The 18,297-nt window shown below is 33.1% G+C and overlaps 2 protein-coding genes across 4 annotated transcripts; one reads left to right on the top strand and one right to left on the bottom strand.

Moving 5' to 3' along the window:
- The first annotated feature begins 371 nt into the window (after positions 1 to 371).
- Positions 372 to 5,308, top strand: LOC114163401 (TMV resistance protein N-like). Of its 3 annotated transcripts, none has more exons than XM_028047717.1 (5): positions 372 to 1,097; positions 1,460 to 2,570; positions 3,147 to 3,449; positions 3,546 to 4,819; positions 4,974 to 5,308. In XM_028047717.1, the coding sequence occupies exons 1-4, from the start codon at positions 535 to 537 to the stop codon at positions 4,422 to 4,424; spliced, it is 2,856 nt and encodes a 951-aa protein (XP_027903518.1). In that variant the 5' UTR covers positions 372 to 534; the 3' UTR covers positions 4,425 to 4,819; positions 4,974 to 5,308. The 3 variants fall into 3 exon arrangements, with proteins under 3 accessions (XP_027903518.1, XP_027903517.1, XP_027903519.1); XM_028047716.1 differs by having other exon boundaries at positions 4,994 to 5,306; XM_028047718.1 differs by lacking the exon at positions 4,974 to 5,308 and having other exon boundaries at positions 3,147 to 3,259; positions 3,373 to 3,449; positions 3,546 to 3,836.
- Positions 5,309 to 8,368: 3,060 nt separating this feature from the next.
- On the bottom strand, positions 8,369 to 15,983 carry LOC114164447 (plasma membrane ATPase 4). Its single transcript, XM_028049122.1, has 16 exons — positions 15,709 to 15,983; positions 12,931 to 13,050; positions 12,607 to 12,843; positions 11,749 to 12,510; positions 11,436 to 11,558; positions 11,246 to 11,350; positions 11,003 to 11,147; positions 10,725 to 10,889; positions 10,378 to 10,616; positions 10,254 to 10,286; positions 10,076 to 10,157; positions 9,821 to 9,981; positions 9,547 to 9,720; positions 9,237 to 9,419; positions 8,958 to 9,139; positions 8,369 to 8,861 (listed from the first exon to the last, which is right to left on the bottom strand). Exons 1-16 carry the CDS (start codon positions 15,766 to 15,768, stop codon positions 8,765 to 8,767), a joined length of 2,868 nt encoding a protein of 955 aa, XP_027904923.1. The 5' UTR covers positions 15,769 to 15,983; the 3' UTR covers positions 8,369 to 8,764.
- Positions 15,984 to 18,297: the final 2,314 nt, after the last annotated feature.

The raw sequence follows: 18,297 nt of genomic DNA, 5'->3' as shown, positions 1-18,297 counted from the left end.
GTATTCTTTTTGTTATTTGAAATGGAAGAGAGGAAGATGTAGCTGATTAAAGTCAGATCAATATATTTATGTTTATAATTTAGAAACTAATGAAAATGATTTTTAAAAGACTTGATAATTTGGATTTGGTAGCAAAATAATTGTAACAACGAGAGATAAGTAACAAAGTTGATGAGACATAGCACATTAGCGAATTGTATTAGGATATGAAACATGTGAACTTTCAATTTCAACGCCTCTAACTGAAGTGACCATCAAAAGGGGTAGAATGAGTCATCTAGATTGATTTTTCAATGTGAAATGTTACTTTAAATCGATTTGAGAAGAAAGAAAGAAAAATGCGAGTCTTACATTTATACTAGGTCAATGAAACTCCCTCCATGTTTCTCATCTTTATATTCTGAAGTTTTTCTTTGAATTGATTTACATGTTTATTGGATTTTACAAATGAATTGTGTATAGAGTTAAGATCCAGTGAGGACTTTGTTCCAATCCAACACCATACCTTGTTTCTCTGTGTTTGGCAAATTGAATATGTTGTATTTCTTTGTCTCTTGTTCATTTCTCTGTGTGTTCCTTTTCATTTTCTCTAGGTTATTTCCAAAACTGAATGGTGTAGAGAAAAAACCCATCTCAAACAACAACTCACCTAAAATAAAGTATGATGTTTTTGTTAGCTTCAGGGGTGAAGATATCCGCGATGGGTTCCTTAGCCATCTGACTGAGGCTTTTGACGTGAAGAAAATAAATGCCTTTGTAGATGATAAGCTTGAAAAGGGGGAAGAACTATGGCCGTCACTTGTTGCTGCAATTGGAGGATCATCCATTTCTTTGATCATATTCTCACCAGAATATGCTTCTTCTCGTTGGTGTTTGAAAGAACTTGTGACCATACTTGAATGCAAAGAGAAATATGGACATACCGTCATCCCTGTTTTCTACCATGTAACACCTACAGATGTACGGCATCAATCATCTCAAGGTTACAAAGAAGCATTCTCCGAGCATGCAAGAAAACGTAAGAGTGAGGTTCAACTCTGGAGACGTGTCTTCGAAAAGTCTGCTGATTTATCTGGAATTGAGTCATCAAAATTTCGGTTAGCACTTTCCCCACATAGTTGATCAATGTTATCTAGTTGTTATGTAGTATATGTGCATATCAAGTTAGCTAAATAGCAAAATGATATTTGCCTTTATATGATTATTAGTTAATAATACTTTTGCATAATTTAAGCCAGCACCACTATGCTAAAATCCTGCTGTAACCAATCCTTAGTTCATCCATTGAATTAGTTAAGGAATATCCACTGACAAGGATGTATGAAATGGAGGAAATTTTCCATGATGCACCTTGAAAACCCATGTCCCAAAACTAATTTCACAATTCCAAATGAGTTAATATTGATACCATTGATTTTAACTCATTTTGTCTCTCTTTGTGTGTGTTGGTGTCTTATAGAAATGATGCTGACATGCTAAAAGCAATAATAGATCTTGTGCTGATGAGGTTGAGGAAATCCGTGGTTATCTCAAAAGGGCTCGTTGGAATCGATAAAAGAATTGCAGATGTAGAATCATTGATACACAGAGATGTAGAGTCTGAAAAAGCCCGTCTTATTGGACTTTGGGGTATGGGTGGTATAGGCAAGACAACCCTTGCAGAAGAAGTATTCAACAAACTACGGTCTAAATATGAAGGTTGTTATTTTTTGGCCAATGAAAGAGAACAGTCAAGTAGAAAAGGAAAAGTTTCTTTGAAGGAAGAAATTTTTTCTGCTCTGTTAGGAGATGTGAAAATTGACACACCCAATTCACTGCCAGAAGATATTGTTAGGAGAATTCGTCAAATGAAGGTTCTCATTATTCTTGATGATGTGAATGACTCAGATCACATAACAGAACTTTTGGGAGCTGTTGACAATTTTGGATCAGGCAGTAGCATAATTGTAACAACCAGAGATGAGCAAGTGCTTAAAGCTAGCAAAGCTGATGAGATATATCATCTTAGAGAATTGACTTCAGATGAAGCTCTTGAACTTTTCAATTTGAATGCCTTTAACCAAAGTGATCATCAAAGGGAGTACGATGAACTCTCAAAAAGGATTGTACATTATGCCAAAGGTCTTCCACTAATTCTGAAAGTTTTGGCTCATCGACTACATGGTAAGAATGAGGAAGTATGGGAAAGTGAGATAGACAAGCTTAAAATGGTTCCTCCTACAAAAGTTTATGATGTTATAAAGCTGAGTTATGACGATTTAGATCGCAAAGAGAAACAGATTTTTCTTGATCTTGCATGTTTTGTTTGCAGATCGCGTTTGAAGATAACTATTGACTGTCTAAAATATTTACTGAAAGATGGTGAAAGAGACAACTCAGTGGTTGTTGCACTAGAAAGGCTTAAAGATAAAGCTCTTATAACATTTTCCAAAGATAATTTGTTATGTATGCATGACAGTATACAAGAAATGGCTTGGGAGATTGTTCGTCAAGAGTCTACTGAGAACCCTGTAAACCGCAGCCGCTTGTGGGATCCTGATGACACATATGAAGCTTTGGAAAATGACAAGGTTGAAGCCTAACTAAATATATGTTGGGATTTTTAGGGCTTTTGATAATATGAGAGATATAAGAGATATATGTGATATGTTATACGGAGGAACATCATCTTCCTCCACAACTTCCCATAGATCTAGCCCCTCTAGATATGTTTGCATTCTTACCGCCCATAGATCATAGCTTTCACCATCAAAGAGTGGAATTGCGACGTGTGACATATTTCCTTCCATTCTATCGGCAGTAAGAACAATGGCTCTTGATACCAGTTGATAGGTTATATTTTTTCATATATGGTTTATAGTCATAGTCATGACATAGTTATGGTCATTGAGAGATTGTGGTTCTATATGGTTATATGACATTAGTCTTACACATATAAGACCTTAGACACCACTTTTACACCAAAACCTTAAGGCAATGTTGTTATGGGCCTTTATTCTTATATAGTATTTAACTTTGTCTTTTCTATCCAATGTGGGACTTTGACTCACACTTGGACTATTCCCAACAATATATAACATCTGAATTTTTTTTTTGAGAAATATGGTTCCAAATTATGTCTAACTTCTCTGCTATATTGGTGACAGGTTAGTGAGGCCATTAGAAGCATACAAATTGACTTGAAAGCACTTAAGGAACAAAAGTTAATGCCTCACATATTTGCTAAGATGTGCAGACTAAGATTCATGGAAATACATGGGTACGATAACTATAATTGCTACAGTCAACTTGTTGCTGAAGAAGAGCTTCAATTTTTGGCGACTGAACTAAGATTTCTTTATTGGGATTTTTACCCTCTAAAATCCTTGCCAGACAAATTTTCTGGGGAAAAGCTTGTGATATTGATATTGGGATCGGGTCGAATGGAAAAACTTTGGGATGGAGTGAAGGTAAATATTAGTCTCACTTATAATTCTTTGCTAATTCAAGCAATAAAAAATTGATCTTAGTCTATGACATCGTCATTTTGTTTTGTTTGATTACAGAATCTGGTGAATTTAAAAGAACTTGACCTCAGAAACTCATTGAGATTGAAAGAGCTGCCGGATTTATCAAAAGCCACAAATATTGAAGTTCTGTGCCTCAGGGAGTGTATTAGTTTAACCAGTTTGCACCCATCTGTTTTCTCTTTGCCTAACCTTGAGACTTTGAACCTTTGTGGGTGCATGCGCCTTACTATACCCGCAACCGATATCCATTTACGCAGTTTTAGTTATCTCGACCTTGATGGGTGTTGTAATCTTATGGAGTTCACACTGACATCAGATAATATGAAAGAACTGAACTTAGAACTCACGAGTATGAAAGCACTTCGCTCATCATTTGGGCATCAACGCAAGCTTGAATTCCTATGTCTTGGTGGAAGTCATATTGAGAGGTTACCTTCATCCTTCGTCAACCTTATACAACTGCTACATCTGGACATAACCTTTTGCGGGAAGCTTTTAGAAATACCAGAGCTTCCTCTTTCCCTGCAAACTCTATATGCAGGAGGCTGCGAATCATTGAAGACTGTATTCTTCCATTCAACGGCAGTTGAACAAATAAAGGAAAACAGGAAGCAGGTTTTGTTCGACAATTGCATGAACTTGGATGAACGTTCTCTGGAGGCTATCGGGTTGAATGCACGAATCAACATCATGAAATTTGCAAACCAACACCTATCTGCGCCAAGGCAAGATGATTTTCAAAATTACAACAACCACTATGATTCTTTTCAAGCCTTTTACGCATATCCAGGAAGCAGTGTTCCAGAATGGTTGGAATACAAGACAAAAATATTCTGTAATTATAGATCTCTCTTCTGCTCCACCTTCCCCTGTATATGGCTTCATATTTTGCTTCGTACTCCTCGGAGAAGTTGATAAGCTTAAAGTTAACATCGTTATAAGTGATTGTGAGGGTAAAGGTATAACGCACACATATAGAATGCAACTAAATTATCAGTTTTGGTATAAGTTTGACAGACCTAGTTCTGTTGAATCGCAGAAAGTGGTTGTGATTTACGACCAAAGATGTTCCAACTTCCTAAACAACATAGCTAACAGTCTCACAAGGTTTAAAATCATGGTTAGAAGGCCGACTAAGACAATGGCAGATATTATAGTAAATGGTTTATGATTGTATTAAGCGGATTTGGGGTGAGCATAGTAAGAACATCGACATATAGCAGTTTCATGCAACAAATGGAATGGTGTGACTCAATGTGCTTACATTGAACAACTGCAACCAGTTGTATTTCATATCTTCCCAATCTCAGGTATTTACTTCATTTCCTTTGGGATGAAATTTTGATCTAAGAAGTTTAGTTGGACTTTTATTTTCTGAAAAGCCTGTTATGTCAGAAGCTGTTGTAGCACTGACATATATTATACCTGTTATCAAACATGTATTCAAACTTATGTATTCAACAGTTTCCATTTTCTCTTGTCAGCTGAAAACTCCTTCACAGGGTGATCAAACATGATGCCTAGGAGCTCCATGTACCTTCCCCTGCATGTCTGAGTGCACAGTCCTCCCAAAAGATGAGTCAGGTGAACAATTAGGTTAGAATAAGCTTTACTTCCTGCATACCATTGGCAATATCAGGGTCGTCTCCAACCTAACAACTCATCTTTTTTGTTGTTTATCCTTCTTTTACATTTTACTCATATTGAATAAATCTCACCTTTGTATTCCATCAACATTAATTTTTGGTACATCATTATTATGTTTTTATTTTTGTATTATGATATAAACTATTTCTTTTTGAAAATTTTTTGGTCGGTCATAATAAAGTTGAACCAGAACCCCAAACTTTTTTTAACATATTCTTTTTAATTTTCGCACTTCGTATTTACCATTCCTGCACCTTGCATTTCGTTTTGAGGCTTCTCCGTGCGTCTCCAAACAATTCTTCAACACCTTCAATATTTTTCAATTTTCCCACAATTATACTTTTCTGACTTTGACCAATAAACATTAATTAATCTTCTCTCCATCCTTTCTCCTAGGAGTGAATTAAGGATACAAAATGAATTTGCAGAAATTTCCACGATGAATTTCAAGTTCACAGAAACGAAAAAGCAGATAACTATATGAAATTGACTCTTTTGACCATTAAGCAGTTGTTGTGATTATTTAAAAGTTATAATGCATAGATACGATATGTATATCAGATACGACACTGATATGTCAATATGTTTATTTTTAAAATAATATGATACAATACGTGATAGATACGTGATATATGAATATCGATAAGTGTACAATAATTCTTACAAATAAATATATGATTGTTAATGTGAATCCAAATTTCTTAATTAGAGATCAATTATTTTAGTAGCCAAAATCTGGTAGTTAATGTTAGTGACCAATTTAAAAATCAATTCATAATTGAAACTATTTTAATTATTAATTTAGAGATCAATTATAATTTTTTTTGAACTATTTTAATTCTCAATTTGGTCATTATATAGTGACTAATTATTTTTTTATTAAAATTGTTCATTATTCAAAGATTTTATTATATTGTACTACAACTTTATAAATTAGATACTTCATTGATAAGTATCGGTCAAGTATCAGACACAATATGTGTTGAATACAGATATGTGATTTAATTTGAAATATCGGTGCATCATAGTTTAAAAGTAAGGGATGAGAGTGAAATAAACTGTGAAACTTCTGTAATTGGACTCATGGCCCATAAGTGAGAATAGAATAAAGAAGGGGGCATCCAAAAATGCGTGGTGTAGAAGGTAACAGGCCAGTGTGATCAGAATTTTGAAAAAAGGAAAAACGAATGGGCTCCTCCATGCACCTCCAGACCATTCTTCTAAACCTCCAAATTTATTTAATTTTTCCACAATACTTCTTTGACTTTGTCCAATAAAAATTAATTACACTTTTTTCTCTCCCTCACTCCGCACCCCAAACTATATATATATATATATATATATATATATATATATATATATATATATATATATATATATATATATATATATATATATATATATATATTCAGTTTTATTTAATAGATTTTAAAAAAATTGAAAAATAAATAAAATTAAATAACACAAAGAAAAATAATAATGTATTAAAAAATTAAAAAAAAGAAAAAAGAATTATATATTTATACGAAAATTTTGAAATTTTGAAATTTCTTCAATTGGATTTCTAAATTCGATAACTTCAACTAGATTTCGAAATTCGATAATTTCTTTTAGTGGTTTTTGAAAATACAGTGCATTTTAATTTATAACGGATTTTACTTTTGTGAATCAGATTTCGAAATATAGTATTTTCTAAAAAGGAATTTCACTTTAATTGGGAAACGAATTTTATATTTGTTTACTAAATTTCAAATTTTGGTAATTTATTGGTTTGGGGTGTGGATTTAGGACATCGACAATGAATAAATACGAGAGAGAAAAGGGTAATTAATTTTATTGGAAGAAGTCAAAGGAGTATTGTGAGAAAATTAAAATAAATTGAACGTGGAGAAGAATTGTTTGGAAGAACATGGAGAGCCCCTTTGTTTTTCTTTTTTTAAAATTCTGAACACACTGGCCTGTTACCTTATGCACCACGTTTTTTCTTTTAGATGCACCCTTTGTTATTCTATTCTCACTTATGTGCCTTCAGTCCAACTACAGAAGTTATACAGTTTTTTACACCATCATCCCTTACTTTTAATTCAATTACGTTAACTTTTTTCAACATGTCGAATGTGTCTCTTGTTAATATTGGAGTTGTTTATGCCGTTTGACACATTCTTAGTTCAATATTTACTGAGAAATGCGTTCGAAATCTAAAAAAAAGTTAACAAAATTGGATTAAAATGACTATATTCATTTTTTAAATTTAGGGACCAAAATTTATTAAAATTTCGGCCTTCGAACAAATTTCAATTTTGGATCAAAGTTCAGGACTAAAAACATACTTAACCCTTTAAATAATCACAACAACTATTTCTTGGTCAAAAGAGTCAATTTCATATCGTTACGTGCTTGTCTGTTTCTGTGAACTTGAAATTCATTGTGGAAAATTTCGCAAATTCATTTTGTATCCTTAATTCACTTCTAGATTATTTCAAACATGAGTTAAAGGTTTAACCGCAAAATTCTACTTGTATCTTTACTGTATATATTCACTAAAGCTTAGTTACGTTTTGCATATACGTAGTAGTTATGCATTTTATGGTGATAGATCCAACCAATTAATTTTTTTTTTAAAGTAAGCTATTTTGAACTAATTTTTCTTTTAGTCTATATTTATAAAGAGCTAAAAATTAGGGGTTGTGTGGTAATAGCTCCAATTAATTGGTTCAATACCAACTAGGATACTTTATTAAGAGAAAGAGTAGTATAACAAAGATGAGGAGATTAAATTGGCAGGTCAGATAATGGATTATAAGAATTAAACGAGTGCATTAAAAATGTATCATAAGGAGTAGAGGACACATGACAAGGGAAAATGAAGAGAATACTTTAAATGCTATCCTGGTTGGACTCTTGTCTTTTTGGCTAAAAGATATTTCTAATGTTTAATTGATAAAGTATTAATGATTTAAAAACTGAAACTTCTTTTAAGTTGTTATCCTTTTGAGAATTTGACATGTAGAACCAATTGTTCAATTGTCTGAATATGTAAGAGTGATATGCAAATAACTACAGGTTCGAAGTTCTATATAATCAGTTTTCATTCACATCATAAAAAAATTATATTTCCCTTAATCAGTTTTCTTTGTTTTATTTATTTTTCAATTTTTTTGAAATCTATTAAATAAAACATGAAAAAGGTCTTTGTTGAGAAGAAGTCAAAGTTTCAAATTTTGAATTTTGCATGATGCCGTTAAAGCTTCATAAACTCTTATTCTCCCACCACAAAATTCCCAATAAGCTCATTGTCTAGTCACTGCCACTTTAAAGCGACAAATCAAACATTACAACCCTGGTTGAGGAAGGACTCAAAAGCATATGAAAAACAAGGATTGAAGGTAACACCACTTTTCCCCAAGCATCAAAGCAAAAAATTTAGACTAAAACATCTGAAAATACATGAAAAAAAGATAAACAGACTGAGAGAGATGGATATATCACAGGCTTCCTCTCCCTACCTAGTAAGCATAAAAATAGTTTGGCCTTATCCTTGTCTCTCCGTTCCTTTAAAGCATTCAATTTTGGCCCTTTTGCTATCTACAACGTTCTTCTGTTGTTTATTACACTGTGTAATGCTGCTGGATTGTGTCAATGTCCAAACCTTTCAGCTTCACCACAGACTCAACATGTCCCTTTAGTGTGTGAAGCTCACGAAGCCTGAAAAGGGTAGGTGAAAAAGAGAGAATTTTCATGTATTAGTTCCATGCCAAGTAATGAATCAATTGTGATACAAAAATGTGGTTGTTTTTTTACCTTGCAACTTCAGCTCTTCTCTTGGCTTGCTCAGCAATCTCAGAAAGTTCTCTGTAACTGCTCTTCTCATTGAAGATGTTAGAAGCTTCTGGTGGTTGCAGTCCATGAAGGGTCCTCTGAGCAAGAGCCCATTGAGCTTCCCTCTCCTCTTTACCATAGTCTTTCTTGGTGGTGAATGCAGTCTGTCACCAACAATTTCAAACAGTTACCAAATCTGAAACCTGTGCATAGAAACTTCACAGTTAAAGAATAAGCAAAAGTGAAAAAACTATGCATTACCTTGTTCTCTAGGAGATTCAACCAAGCTTTGCCACTCAAGATGTAGCGGATGGCGAACTTCATGAAGTCAAGGGGGACATAGAAGACAATGCTGTAGAGCCATATAACTCCTGCCCAACCCCACCCAATTCCTTTGATCCTTGCAAAGCCCCAGTTTGCATAAACTGCTAATAATGTAGCAATCTGCAAGATCATAAGCTCAAAACATCATTCCAATTCTTATAATGAAACAATTAACACTCGAAGTTGATCACATTTCAGTTCCATTTATCCAATTCTAGCATAAATGATGGAAGATCATGATTCTTACCAGCTGAGCAATAACGAAAGCACTCACTAGCAACAATCCAGGGCGTTCAACAAAGGACCAGCTGCGTGAACGGGTTACAAATATCAAAGCCTGGCTAACTATACTGACTTGTAGATACAAAGCAGCGGTCATTTCATCTGGACTGTCATGAATATCTCTAACTCCAAATTTATCCTTCAGTAACAATGGAGGGATGGATTAGTGTCTCAGACATTTGAGCCAAAACAAGAACATGAACCGCAATATGGAAGCATGAAAGGTAAATATTTCTTACAGGGAAGAAAGTAGTCTCTCTCATTGCCCAGAAGAATATAACAGTCATCAGTGCCAAGTAACCTCCAAGCACAACCCCAGTAGCAAATATTTCTTTCAGTTTCCAGCTATCAGGTAGGGGAGATGGCTTAACCCTGTCCTTTGAAATTGTCATGATTGTTCCTAATAGTTTGACAATACTGTTTTAGATCACGGTTCTCACTTATCATAAAAAAGAAGAAGGTATCAACATGTTTCAGATAAATAAGAATTTTACCATCATTCAGGATGGCAATAATCAAAACCATAAAAGGGGAGAAGTCGAATTTCCAGATCAGTGCAATGAACATGAAGCCAAACTGCATTGAGATACAGAAAATAAAAACTGATCAATACCTATTCCTTTACTTAATGAAGTACATATTTAATCAATCACAGTAACATTCTCTACTTACCACTATACGGATTGTGATAGATACTGCATATATCTGAAATGAAAAGATAAAGGTACCGGGAATTAATTTTCAGCATCGTAGTTGAAAAAAAGACTAGTATAACAGCAAAGAAGAAGTAACAAACCGTATAGTTCTTCATTCTTTGGAAAATAGCTCTGCTAGTTAAGACTGCGCTTATAATAACACTCAATCCGGGTTCAGTCAAGACAATGTCAGAAGCACTTCTTGCAGCATCAGTAGCATCGGCAACAGCAATTCCAATATCAGCCTTCTTCAATGCAGGAGCGTCATTGACACCATCTCCAGTCATTCCACAGATGTGCTTCCTCTCTTGCAACTTCTTCACGATTTCATATTTGTGCTCTGTTGTACAACAAATAGAACATAATAAGCATATGATGAGCTATCTATGACACAGTTCTAATGAACATGAGTAGAGGCAGAAGGCAATAACAAGATAAAAGCACGAACCTGGAAAAACACCAGCAAATCCATCTGCCTTCTCAATCAGCTCTTCTACAGGGAGTGCGGCAATACTTGCATCTTTGTCTTGACCAAGCAATGAAGCAGATGGATACATGTTTGTTCCCATTCCAAGTCTCCTTCCTGTTTCCTTAGCTATGGCAAGTTGATCACCTAGGAGGCAGAACAAAATTCATGACTTAAATTAAGGATGTCTGATAACAAATGTTGTATTTTATTGCTAACATAATTTTCCTACAGATATTGGAATGGTGGAGATTAGTTACCAGTAATCATCTTAACATTGACACCAAGGTTGAGAGCTCGGCGAATGGTTTCGGCACTGTCATGTCTTGGGGGATCAAACAGTGACAACAAACCAACAAACTGCCATGGAGCACCAGCACTTTCTTTTGATTTCTCAGGAACTTCCTGTACAAGTATCAGTGAGTAAACATTGTTAAGGTGAAGGGAAATGAAGATATGCCAAATATAAAATTTAAACATGAACACTGGCTAGCTATAAAAACCTGTCTAGCAACAGCAAGTGAACGAAGCCCTCTTTCTGCAAACTTGTCAATGATAGCATGCACCTTCTTCTTAGCATCATCCCTGAGGTTACACAGGGACATAATCTGTTCACAAAAATAAATACATTAGCACCAATGAAGTAATTATAATATAAGTCTCGCAAATTATGAACAAACTGATCAAGATTACCTGCTCAGGTGCACCTTTGCTTGATCTGTGCCAATTTCCATCAGAATCAATGTAAGTCAAAGCAGTTCTCTTGTCAACAGGATTGAATGGTAGAAAGTGCACCTCTCTTATCCCAGCCCTTGCCTGCACAATGCATACATAAGCACGTATGTTCACATAATTCATGGCAGAAAATTTCCATAATGAACTGAATGACAGTAAATACTGAAATTGAACAGATATTTAGAATGCATTTGTTCAAGATATTATCCAAAAACAAAATGCTAAAGAAATGGCTTCTGAAATTTATTATCATGTTTGGCCAAGCTTTTACCTCTTTAGGATCAGCCAGCATTCCAACAATGGCAGCATCTATGGCATCCTGGTTTTCTGTCCTGGCTGCCCTGGCAGCAAGAAGGATGACATGATCCTTGTCGACACCCTTGGCAAAGACCTCAACTAAGTTCTTGTCAACAGTGAGTTTGTTGAGGGTGAGTGTTCCTGTCTTGTCACTGCAAAGGACATCCATGCCTGCCATTTCTTCAATGGCAGTCATTCTCTTGGTGATGGCACCTTGCTGAGAGAGCTTGTGAGAACCAATGGCCATTGTCACAGACAACACAGTAGGCATAGCAATGGGGATTCCTCCAATCAAGAGCACCAAAAGGTTGTCAATTCCATCCCTGTACTTGCGGTGCTGAATTGGGTACATCACAATGATCTCAGCCAGCATACCAACAGCAATGGAACAGATGCAGAAGTTCCCAATTGCTGTAAGAACCTTCTGGAAATGTCCAACTTGGTTGGTGCTATCCACTAAATGTGCTGCCTTTCCAAAGAATGTGTGCACACCAGTTGCAATCACAACGGCTTCAATTTCTCCTTGTTTACAAGTTGATCCAGAGAACACTTCTTGCCCTGGATGCTTGGTAACTGGAAGTGATTCCCCAGTCAGTGCTGCTTGATCAACCATAAGAGGATCACCCTCAAGAAGACGAGCATCAGCAGGAATAATGTCACCAAGCTTGATGCTGATTATGTCTCCCGGGACTAGAATTGCAGCTTCTTGCTCACTCCATTTACCATCTCTAAGAACCTGCAAAACATTTTTGTGAGACATGAAAAGATGCACAACTTGAAAATGCAGAGAGAAGAGACACAAATTTCAGTTGTATATTATTATTATTATTACCTTTGTTTTAGGAGCAAGACCAGCCATAAGAGCAGCAGCAGCATTTCCAGCATTGTTTTCTTCTATGAAACTGATAGTGGAGTTGATCAGCAACAAACACACAATACCCACAAAATCTTGCCAATCTGGAGGCTTCCCTTCACCATTTGCAAGAGCAATTGCCATAATAGCTGCAGCCTCCATGACCCATGAAAGTGGATTCCACATGAACCCAAGAAATTTCAGAAACTTGCTTTCCTGTGTATCATTTCATTTACAACTATTATCAATCAGACATTACACTTAATCACTGTATCTAAACACATTAGAGATAGACAAAAGAACCTTCTTTTCTTCTAGTTTGTTGGGTCCAAATATTTGAAGCCTGTTCTCTCCTTCCGTGGAGGACAAACCTTCCCTGGTACATTTCAATTGCTCAAACACTTCCTCAATCGGAATACGTTCCTATAAACACATTAGCACAGTGTTGTTAGAACAAAATGAACTCCTTAGTTAACAGATTAATATGTAACCAAGATTTTTCATCCAAAGTTTTTTTATCAATCAATACAAGTTTTCCTTTCTTTGATTCTTGCACGTAACTTAGATCTTTTGTACACATTTACATCTTATAGTAAATAGTAAATATTGTTGTTCATTCATTATGAATCAATCTGATTCATATATTTCCTTTCAATCTTTTTATGTTTCCAAAACTTGGTAACCTCACACATGCATACAAGTACAATCATACAGAAAGCCATAATAATTAGACGTGTAGAGGGATGACGGTGGTAGCGTGAGACAGTTGGATTTCTCCACAATATTTTGATAAAAGAAAATCTGAATTTGAAATAAAACATATACACATTATCTCCACTACAAAGACAAACAAAATTATTGTACTTTGTTTGAAATCTATCTTGTGCAGTCTGAGTTGAATCGAGTATATCAGTGGTTAAAATAAATTAAATTTCTTGTTTACAATTTTTTTGCTTGGAAATCAATTCAGAAACATGAAATTTTAATTTTATATATAGTTTTATAGGATAATGGAGTTTTTTTAGTTTTTTGTATACCACAATCTAACTTTGTCTTATTTTATCTTTTAAAAGAGTTATCTTCAAAATCACTTTTTCATCTACTGTGTATCCAATTATAGTCAAATCATGCCAAATGCTGCACATGCTTCAACAGGGACACAACACTGTGATGGGTATGAACCAGCTTCCTTTGACTACAAACCCAAAATCCTAATCCTAGTCGTTGAAAAAAAAAATATAAATAAAACCCCACTTCAGAACAACTTGCTCAGCCAAATAATAATAAAAATCCTAATGATCCAAAAGTCTAAAAAATGTTATAACCCAAAAGAAAAAATATTAAAAAGAACAAGTACTACTATTGAAAGCCACTTTTAAATATTTCATGAAAATAACATTTTTTATACCAGCCTTATATAACTTTAACATGAAACAGTCCAATTAAATAATATAATTTGAACAGTTGAAAATCAAGTAAAATAAAAGAATCTGACAGTAATTATTCGGTCTCTTTAATATTTAATCAACGTTTTTAAGACATAATTATTTCAGAAAAAAAAAATATATTATATTATGAGGAAAGTATTAAGTGTCAGAGTGGACAGTACAGCTATCTGTCCATGTGATTGGCTCCTGAAAACAGCTTTCACTTCTTGCACAAGTTGGGGTCCGTTTGGTCTCTATTTAATTAAAAAAATCACTTTTTCTCTTTCTTTATTCTATTATTATAGTATTATACAACTAACAAGTTGAAACTTCACAGTGAGGGCAAAATGGTGAATTCCCAATCCAACCCATTCATGAATCCAAACAAAACATGGACCCCTCACTGTCACAACCGTTGAATGTGAGACTTACTATGAAAACGGTTAATCCCAAGGGCCATGATCCACACAATATTTTTAAAAGGCCAAAGTACCACGGAAAAGTACTTTAAATTCCTTCCCACCAAACAAGGCACAGACAGAGAGAGACACACATGATCATGGATCGAGTGATAATATAAATAACAAAAGAATCAAAAATCACATTTTTATTTTCGAAACCATATTAAATTCACAGAAACGATTCATTTTAGTCAATTATACAACTTTTTTTGAAAACCCTTTTAAATTTTTTAGCTTTCAAATAATTTAAAAAAAAATAAAACATATCAAATATCAATCCGTACACTAATATGAACACACATGAATTCATTTTCAAATAGACGTGTTGAAGTCTATGTCTTATCTGTATCTCACATGTTTGGATCCGCAATTAAGGTATGACCAGGGAGAATTAACATTTTGGTCTACCACAAACAAAGTAATTTTTCAACAAGGAAAGAAAAAAACAAACTGAATATGTAACCCTCCCCTCTTTTCATGCATGTTTACTTTTGACAAAAAAAAAAAGATAAATACTACATAATTATAATTAAGAGCTATAGTTTTCCTTCAAAGTAACGGTTCCAATATTCAAAAACTCTCTCCTTGCTTGCATGTTACCTTCCCCAGAAATTCCCTCTTTTGACTTTTAATTTTCACCCCTTGATTTTCTCAGCAATGAAACGTTAGGTGAGGAAAATCATATCATATAGATGAAAAAATATAATTTTTTTTCTGATAACTTTCATTCTCAGACCAGTTCTAAAGAAAAATGGACCCAAAGGTGAAAAGGGTGAGTAGATTGTAAAGGTTTTAGGTACAAATTCACCAATAGACAGATTTTGAAAAGGTAAATAATTAGATTATATTAACAATAATTTTCAGAATTCTATGATATACACAAAATAGAGAAAGAAATATGCAAAAATGCCTTTTTTAACTCTCCCATCTGAAATCCAAACATGCATGTTGCGATTCAACTCAAGAAATGAAAGCTAAACTTTTTTCTGATATGAAAGCATTAAACTTTGAAGCCAACCAAAACCAAACATCATTGTTTCATTCATGATGGCACACGCCACCCACCAAAGCAAACACAGAAAAGAAACAGTCTTTCTCTGATATTCCTTCATTGAACCCTCTACACAGCCATTAATGAGAGAGAAAAACTGAGAGAAAAAGAAAGAAGTTGAAAAGGGTGTGTGAATATATACCAGATCAACAGTTTCGTTCCTGATCTCTTCCAGAGTTATGCTTCCTTTGTCCCCAGCCATGACGAGCCGAGAGAAGAAGAAGAAAAAGAAAAGGTTGAAGGTTGCAAGAAGAGGCTCTGCAAACCAGAAACAGGTTGAGAAAAAAAAACCAGAAAGGGATGAAAAAGATTAAAGGGTCACTGAGTGAGAACCCTGTGCCCCCAAGAAAGTGAAGGAATGAGGGGATGAGAAACTCATACACCTCTTTATATATCCTCTTTCACAAAATGAAGAACCCTCAAATACAACCTCTCTCTCTCTACTGTTCCCGGTGCCTTGTCGGTTCTTACTGCTGATGCTGCTGATTATGATGTTTCTTAGTTGAAAATTTGGAAATGCTCATACTTTATTAAAAAATTATGGTAGTTAAAAAAATAAATAATGATGACATTTAATTTAACTTAAAATATTTAATACAATAAAATAAATTGTAAAGAGCAACTACGCATGTTACCCAATTTGGGGGTCCCAATTATCTGTACTACCCATGTTGAGGTGGCCTGCACTGCAGTATCATATACTTTACTTGCCACATTAATGTTGCAAAAAAAAATAATTAATTGTATAATATTTTTTTATGAGAGAAGAAAATAAATGAGGGAAAAAAAAAGAGTGAGATAAGATTATTGTTGGTATGATTGGAAGAGATGCAGAAATTAGAGACTGCCCATAGGGTTGAAAATCCTTGCAGTTTTATCGTGTCAGTCACCTTTTTCTTTCTCATTTAAATGCTTCTCTAAAGCTGAATTTAAAATAGTAAAAGATTATTTTTTCTAGAACTATTATTTCTTAATTTCATCTTCGATGTCTTTAGTTTTAATTTAAATTTTAATGTTTGACAAAAGTAGTGATACTTAAAAGTAACATTGTGTCACATTAAATTTTTTTTCATAAATTTAAAAGCATCTTTTAAATGATTTTTAAAAAAGTAAAAAACACAACATTATAAAAAATACATTACTATGATATTATAAAAATATATTACTATAAATTTTTATATTACATAGATTTTTTTGTAAATTTGATAAAAGAATTTACAAGAAAATATTTTTTTTCTGTCATTTTTTCTTAATTGACACATATTTCTTTCGTGGATTATTATTTTTTATAAAATTATAAAATTTGTAAGTACTTTTTACTTATACAGAATATTTTGAAAAAATTTGGTAGTAATTTTTTGTAAATTTTTTTTACAATAAAATTTTTAAATATTTTTTACAAAACAAAATTCAAAATTGACATTTTTTAGTAGTGATACAATGCAAAAAGAAATTGTTTTCTTCTCTTTAATACTAAATAATATTAAAAGAAAATATAATTTCATAAATTACAAAATAAAACATAAAAAACATTCTCGTGTTTGTACTCTCTACATTTTATATGTATTTGCAAGTAAACGTGCATGCTTGTTAATATTGAGTATAACATTTTCTTTCTTTCTTTCTTTTACTCGCTTCAAGAAAGATCTTTACGACTAGCATTTAAAATTCTAACCGTAGTAATTAGCTTCAAGCTCATTAAAATATACTTTTCATAACATTAATCATATGTTTTTTTTTTTTTCAAATGAACAAACTTTATTTTAAATTGTCTTTATATTCCTGTTACTAAATAGAAAAATTGTTAAAGTCAAACAGTGACACCTTAAATCGTAGAAAACGATAAAAATTATATATAGTTATTTAATTTTAAAACTTTATGATGATTATGTAAAAATGAATATATATTTTTATTATTCTTGATATAAACTTTATCCTTTCCTTTTCATTCATCTAGGTAAATGAAACACTTTGGATTCTCCAGAAACTGACTTACTAGGGAAACACGATCCTCGAAGACTGCATCAAACATATGGAAATTTGCCACATGTAATTCACCTATGGAAACCATAAATTTTTAAAATATTGAATACTAACAAATATTATTGCAGAAAATAAAATTCTTTTTATTTCTTCATTGCATAATTTTATCTTAATTAACTATATCAGAGACTAATTTCAGTTTTGTGATATAGTTATTGCTCACCAACTTTCATACACTAGACAAATTCTTCACTGTATAAAACATGCAAATACAAACTGTCTAAATAAACATTACAATAACTCATTTTCTCATGTTACTTTTTTCATCATCCTACATTGGGAAATAGTTCTATAAAATATTTCATTTTGTGTGTCACAAATACATATGCTAAATTAGTTTTTAAAAAATCTTAAAATTCAATAAGATTATTTTGAAATAATTCATTAGCCGAGCTAAATATTATAATTTTATTATTTTAATACTTTAGTATTTTAATATTTTAAGATTATTTTAAGCCAATAATTAACAAAAACAGTAAGAGTGTATAATATATAATGAGAAGTGAGAGATTGACTTTTAATGTGGGACCCACAATAATGAAAGTCGTCTAAGAAGCAAATTGAAGTGATACAGTTTTTTTTAATGAACAATAATGCAGGGTGTGGGCCCCATCTTCTTTTCTGTAATATTATTATTAAAATAATTATATTTCTTTATCTAACATTTTTTTCTTTAACAATTTCTTAA

This window comes from Vigna unguiculata, chromosome 9, assembly GCF_004118075.2.
Source record: "Vigna unguiculata cultivar IT97K-499-35 chromosome 9, ASM411807v1, whole genome shotgun sequence".
Lineage (NCBI taxonomy): Eukaryota > Viridiplantae > Streptophyta > Magnoliopsida > Fabales > Fabaceae > Vigna > Vigna unguiculata.
This window is presented reverse-complemented; position numbering and strand designations above follow the sequence as displayed.

Bases quoted from the DNA above. Each gene is read 5' to 3' on its own strand.
- LOC114163401 (XM_028047717.1), top strand. From the start codon at position 535: ATGTTGTATTTCTTTGTCTCTTGTTCATTTCTCTGTGTGTTCCTTTTC. The intron at 2,571-3,146 runs GTTGAAGCCTAA...TATTGGTGACAG, and splicing joins AAGCTTTGGAAAATGACAAG to GTTAGTGAGGCCATTAGAAG. The intron at 3,450-3,545 runs GTAAATATTAGT...GTTTGATTACAG, and splicing joins AACTTTGGGATGGAGTGAAG to AATCTGGTGAATTTAAAAGA.
- LOC114164447 (XM_028049122.1), bottom strand. From the start codon at position 15,768: ATGGCTGGGGACAAAGGAAGCATAACTCTGGAAGAGATCAGGAACGAA. The intron at 12,511-12,606 runs GTAATAATAATA...AATGTTTTGCAG, and splicing joins GTCTTGCTCCTAAAACAAAG to GTTCTTAGAGATGGTAAATG. The intron at 9,982-10,075 runs GTAAAATTCTTA...TCAAACTATTAG, and splicing joins TATTGCCATCCTGAATGATG to GAACAATCATGACAATTTCA.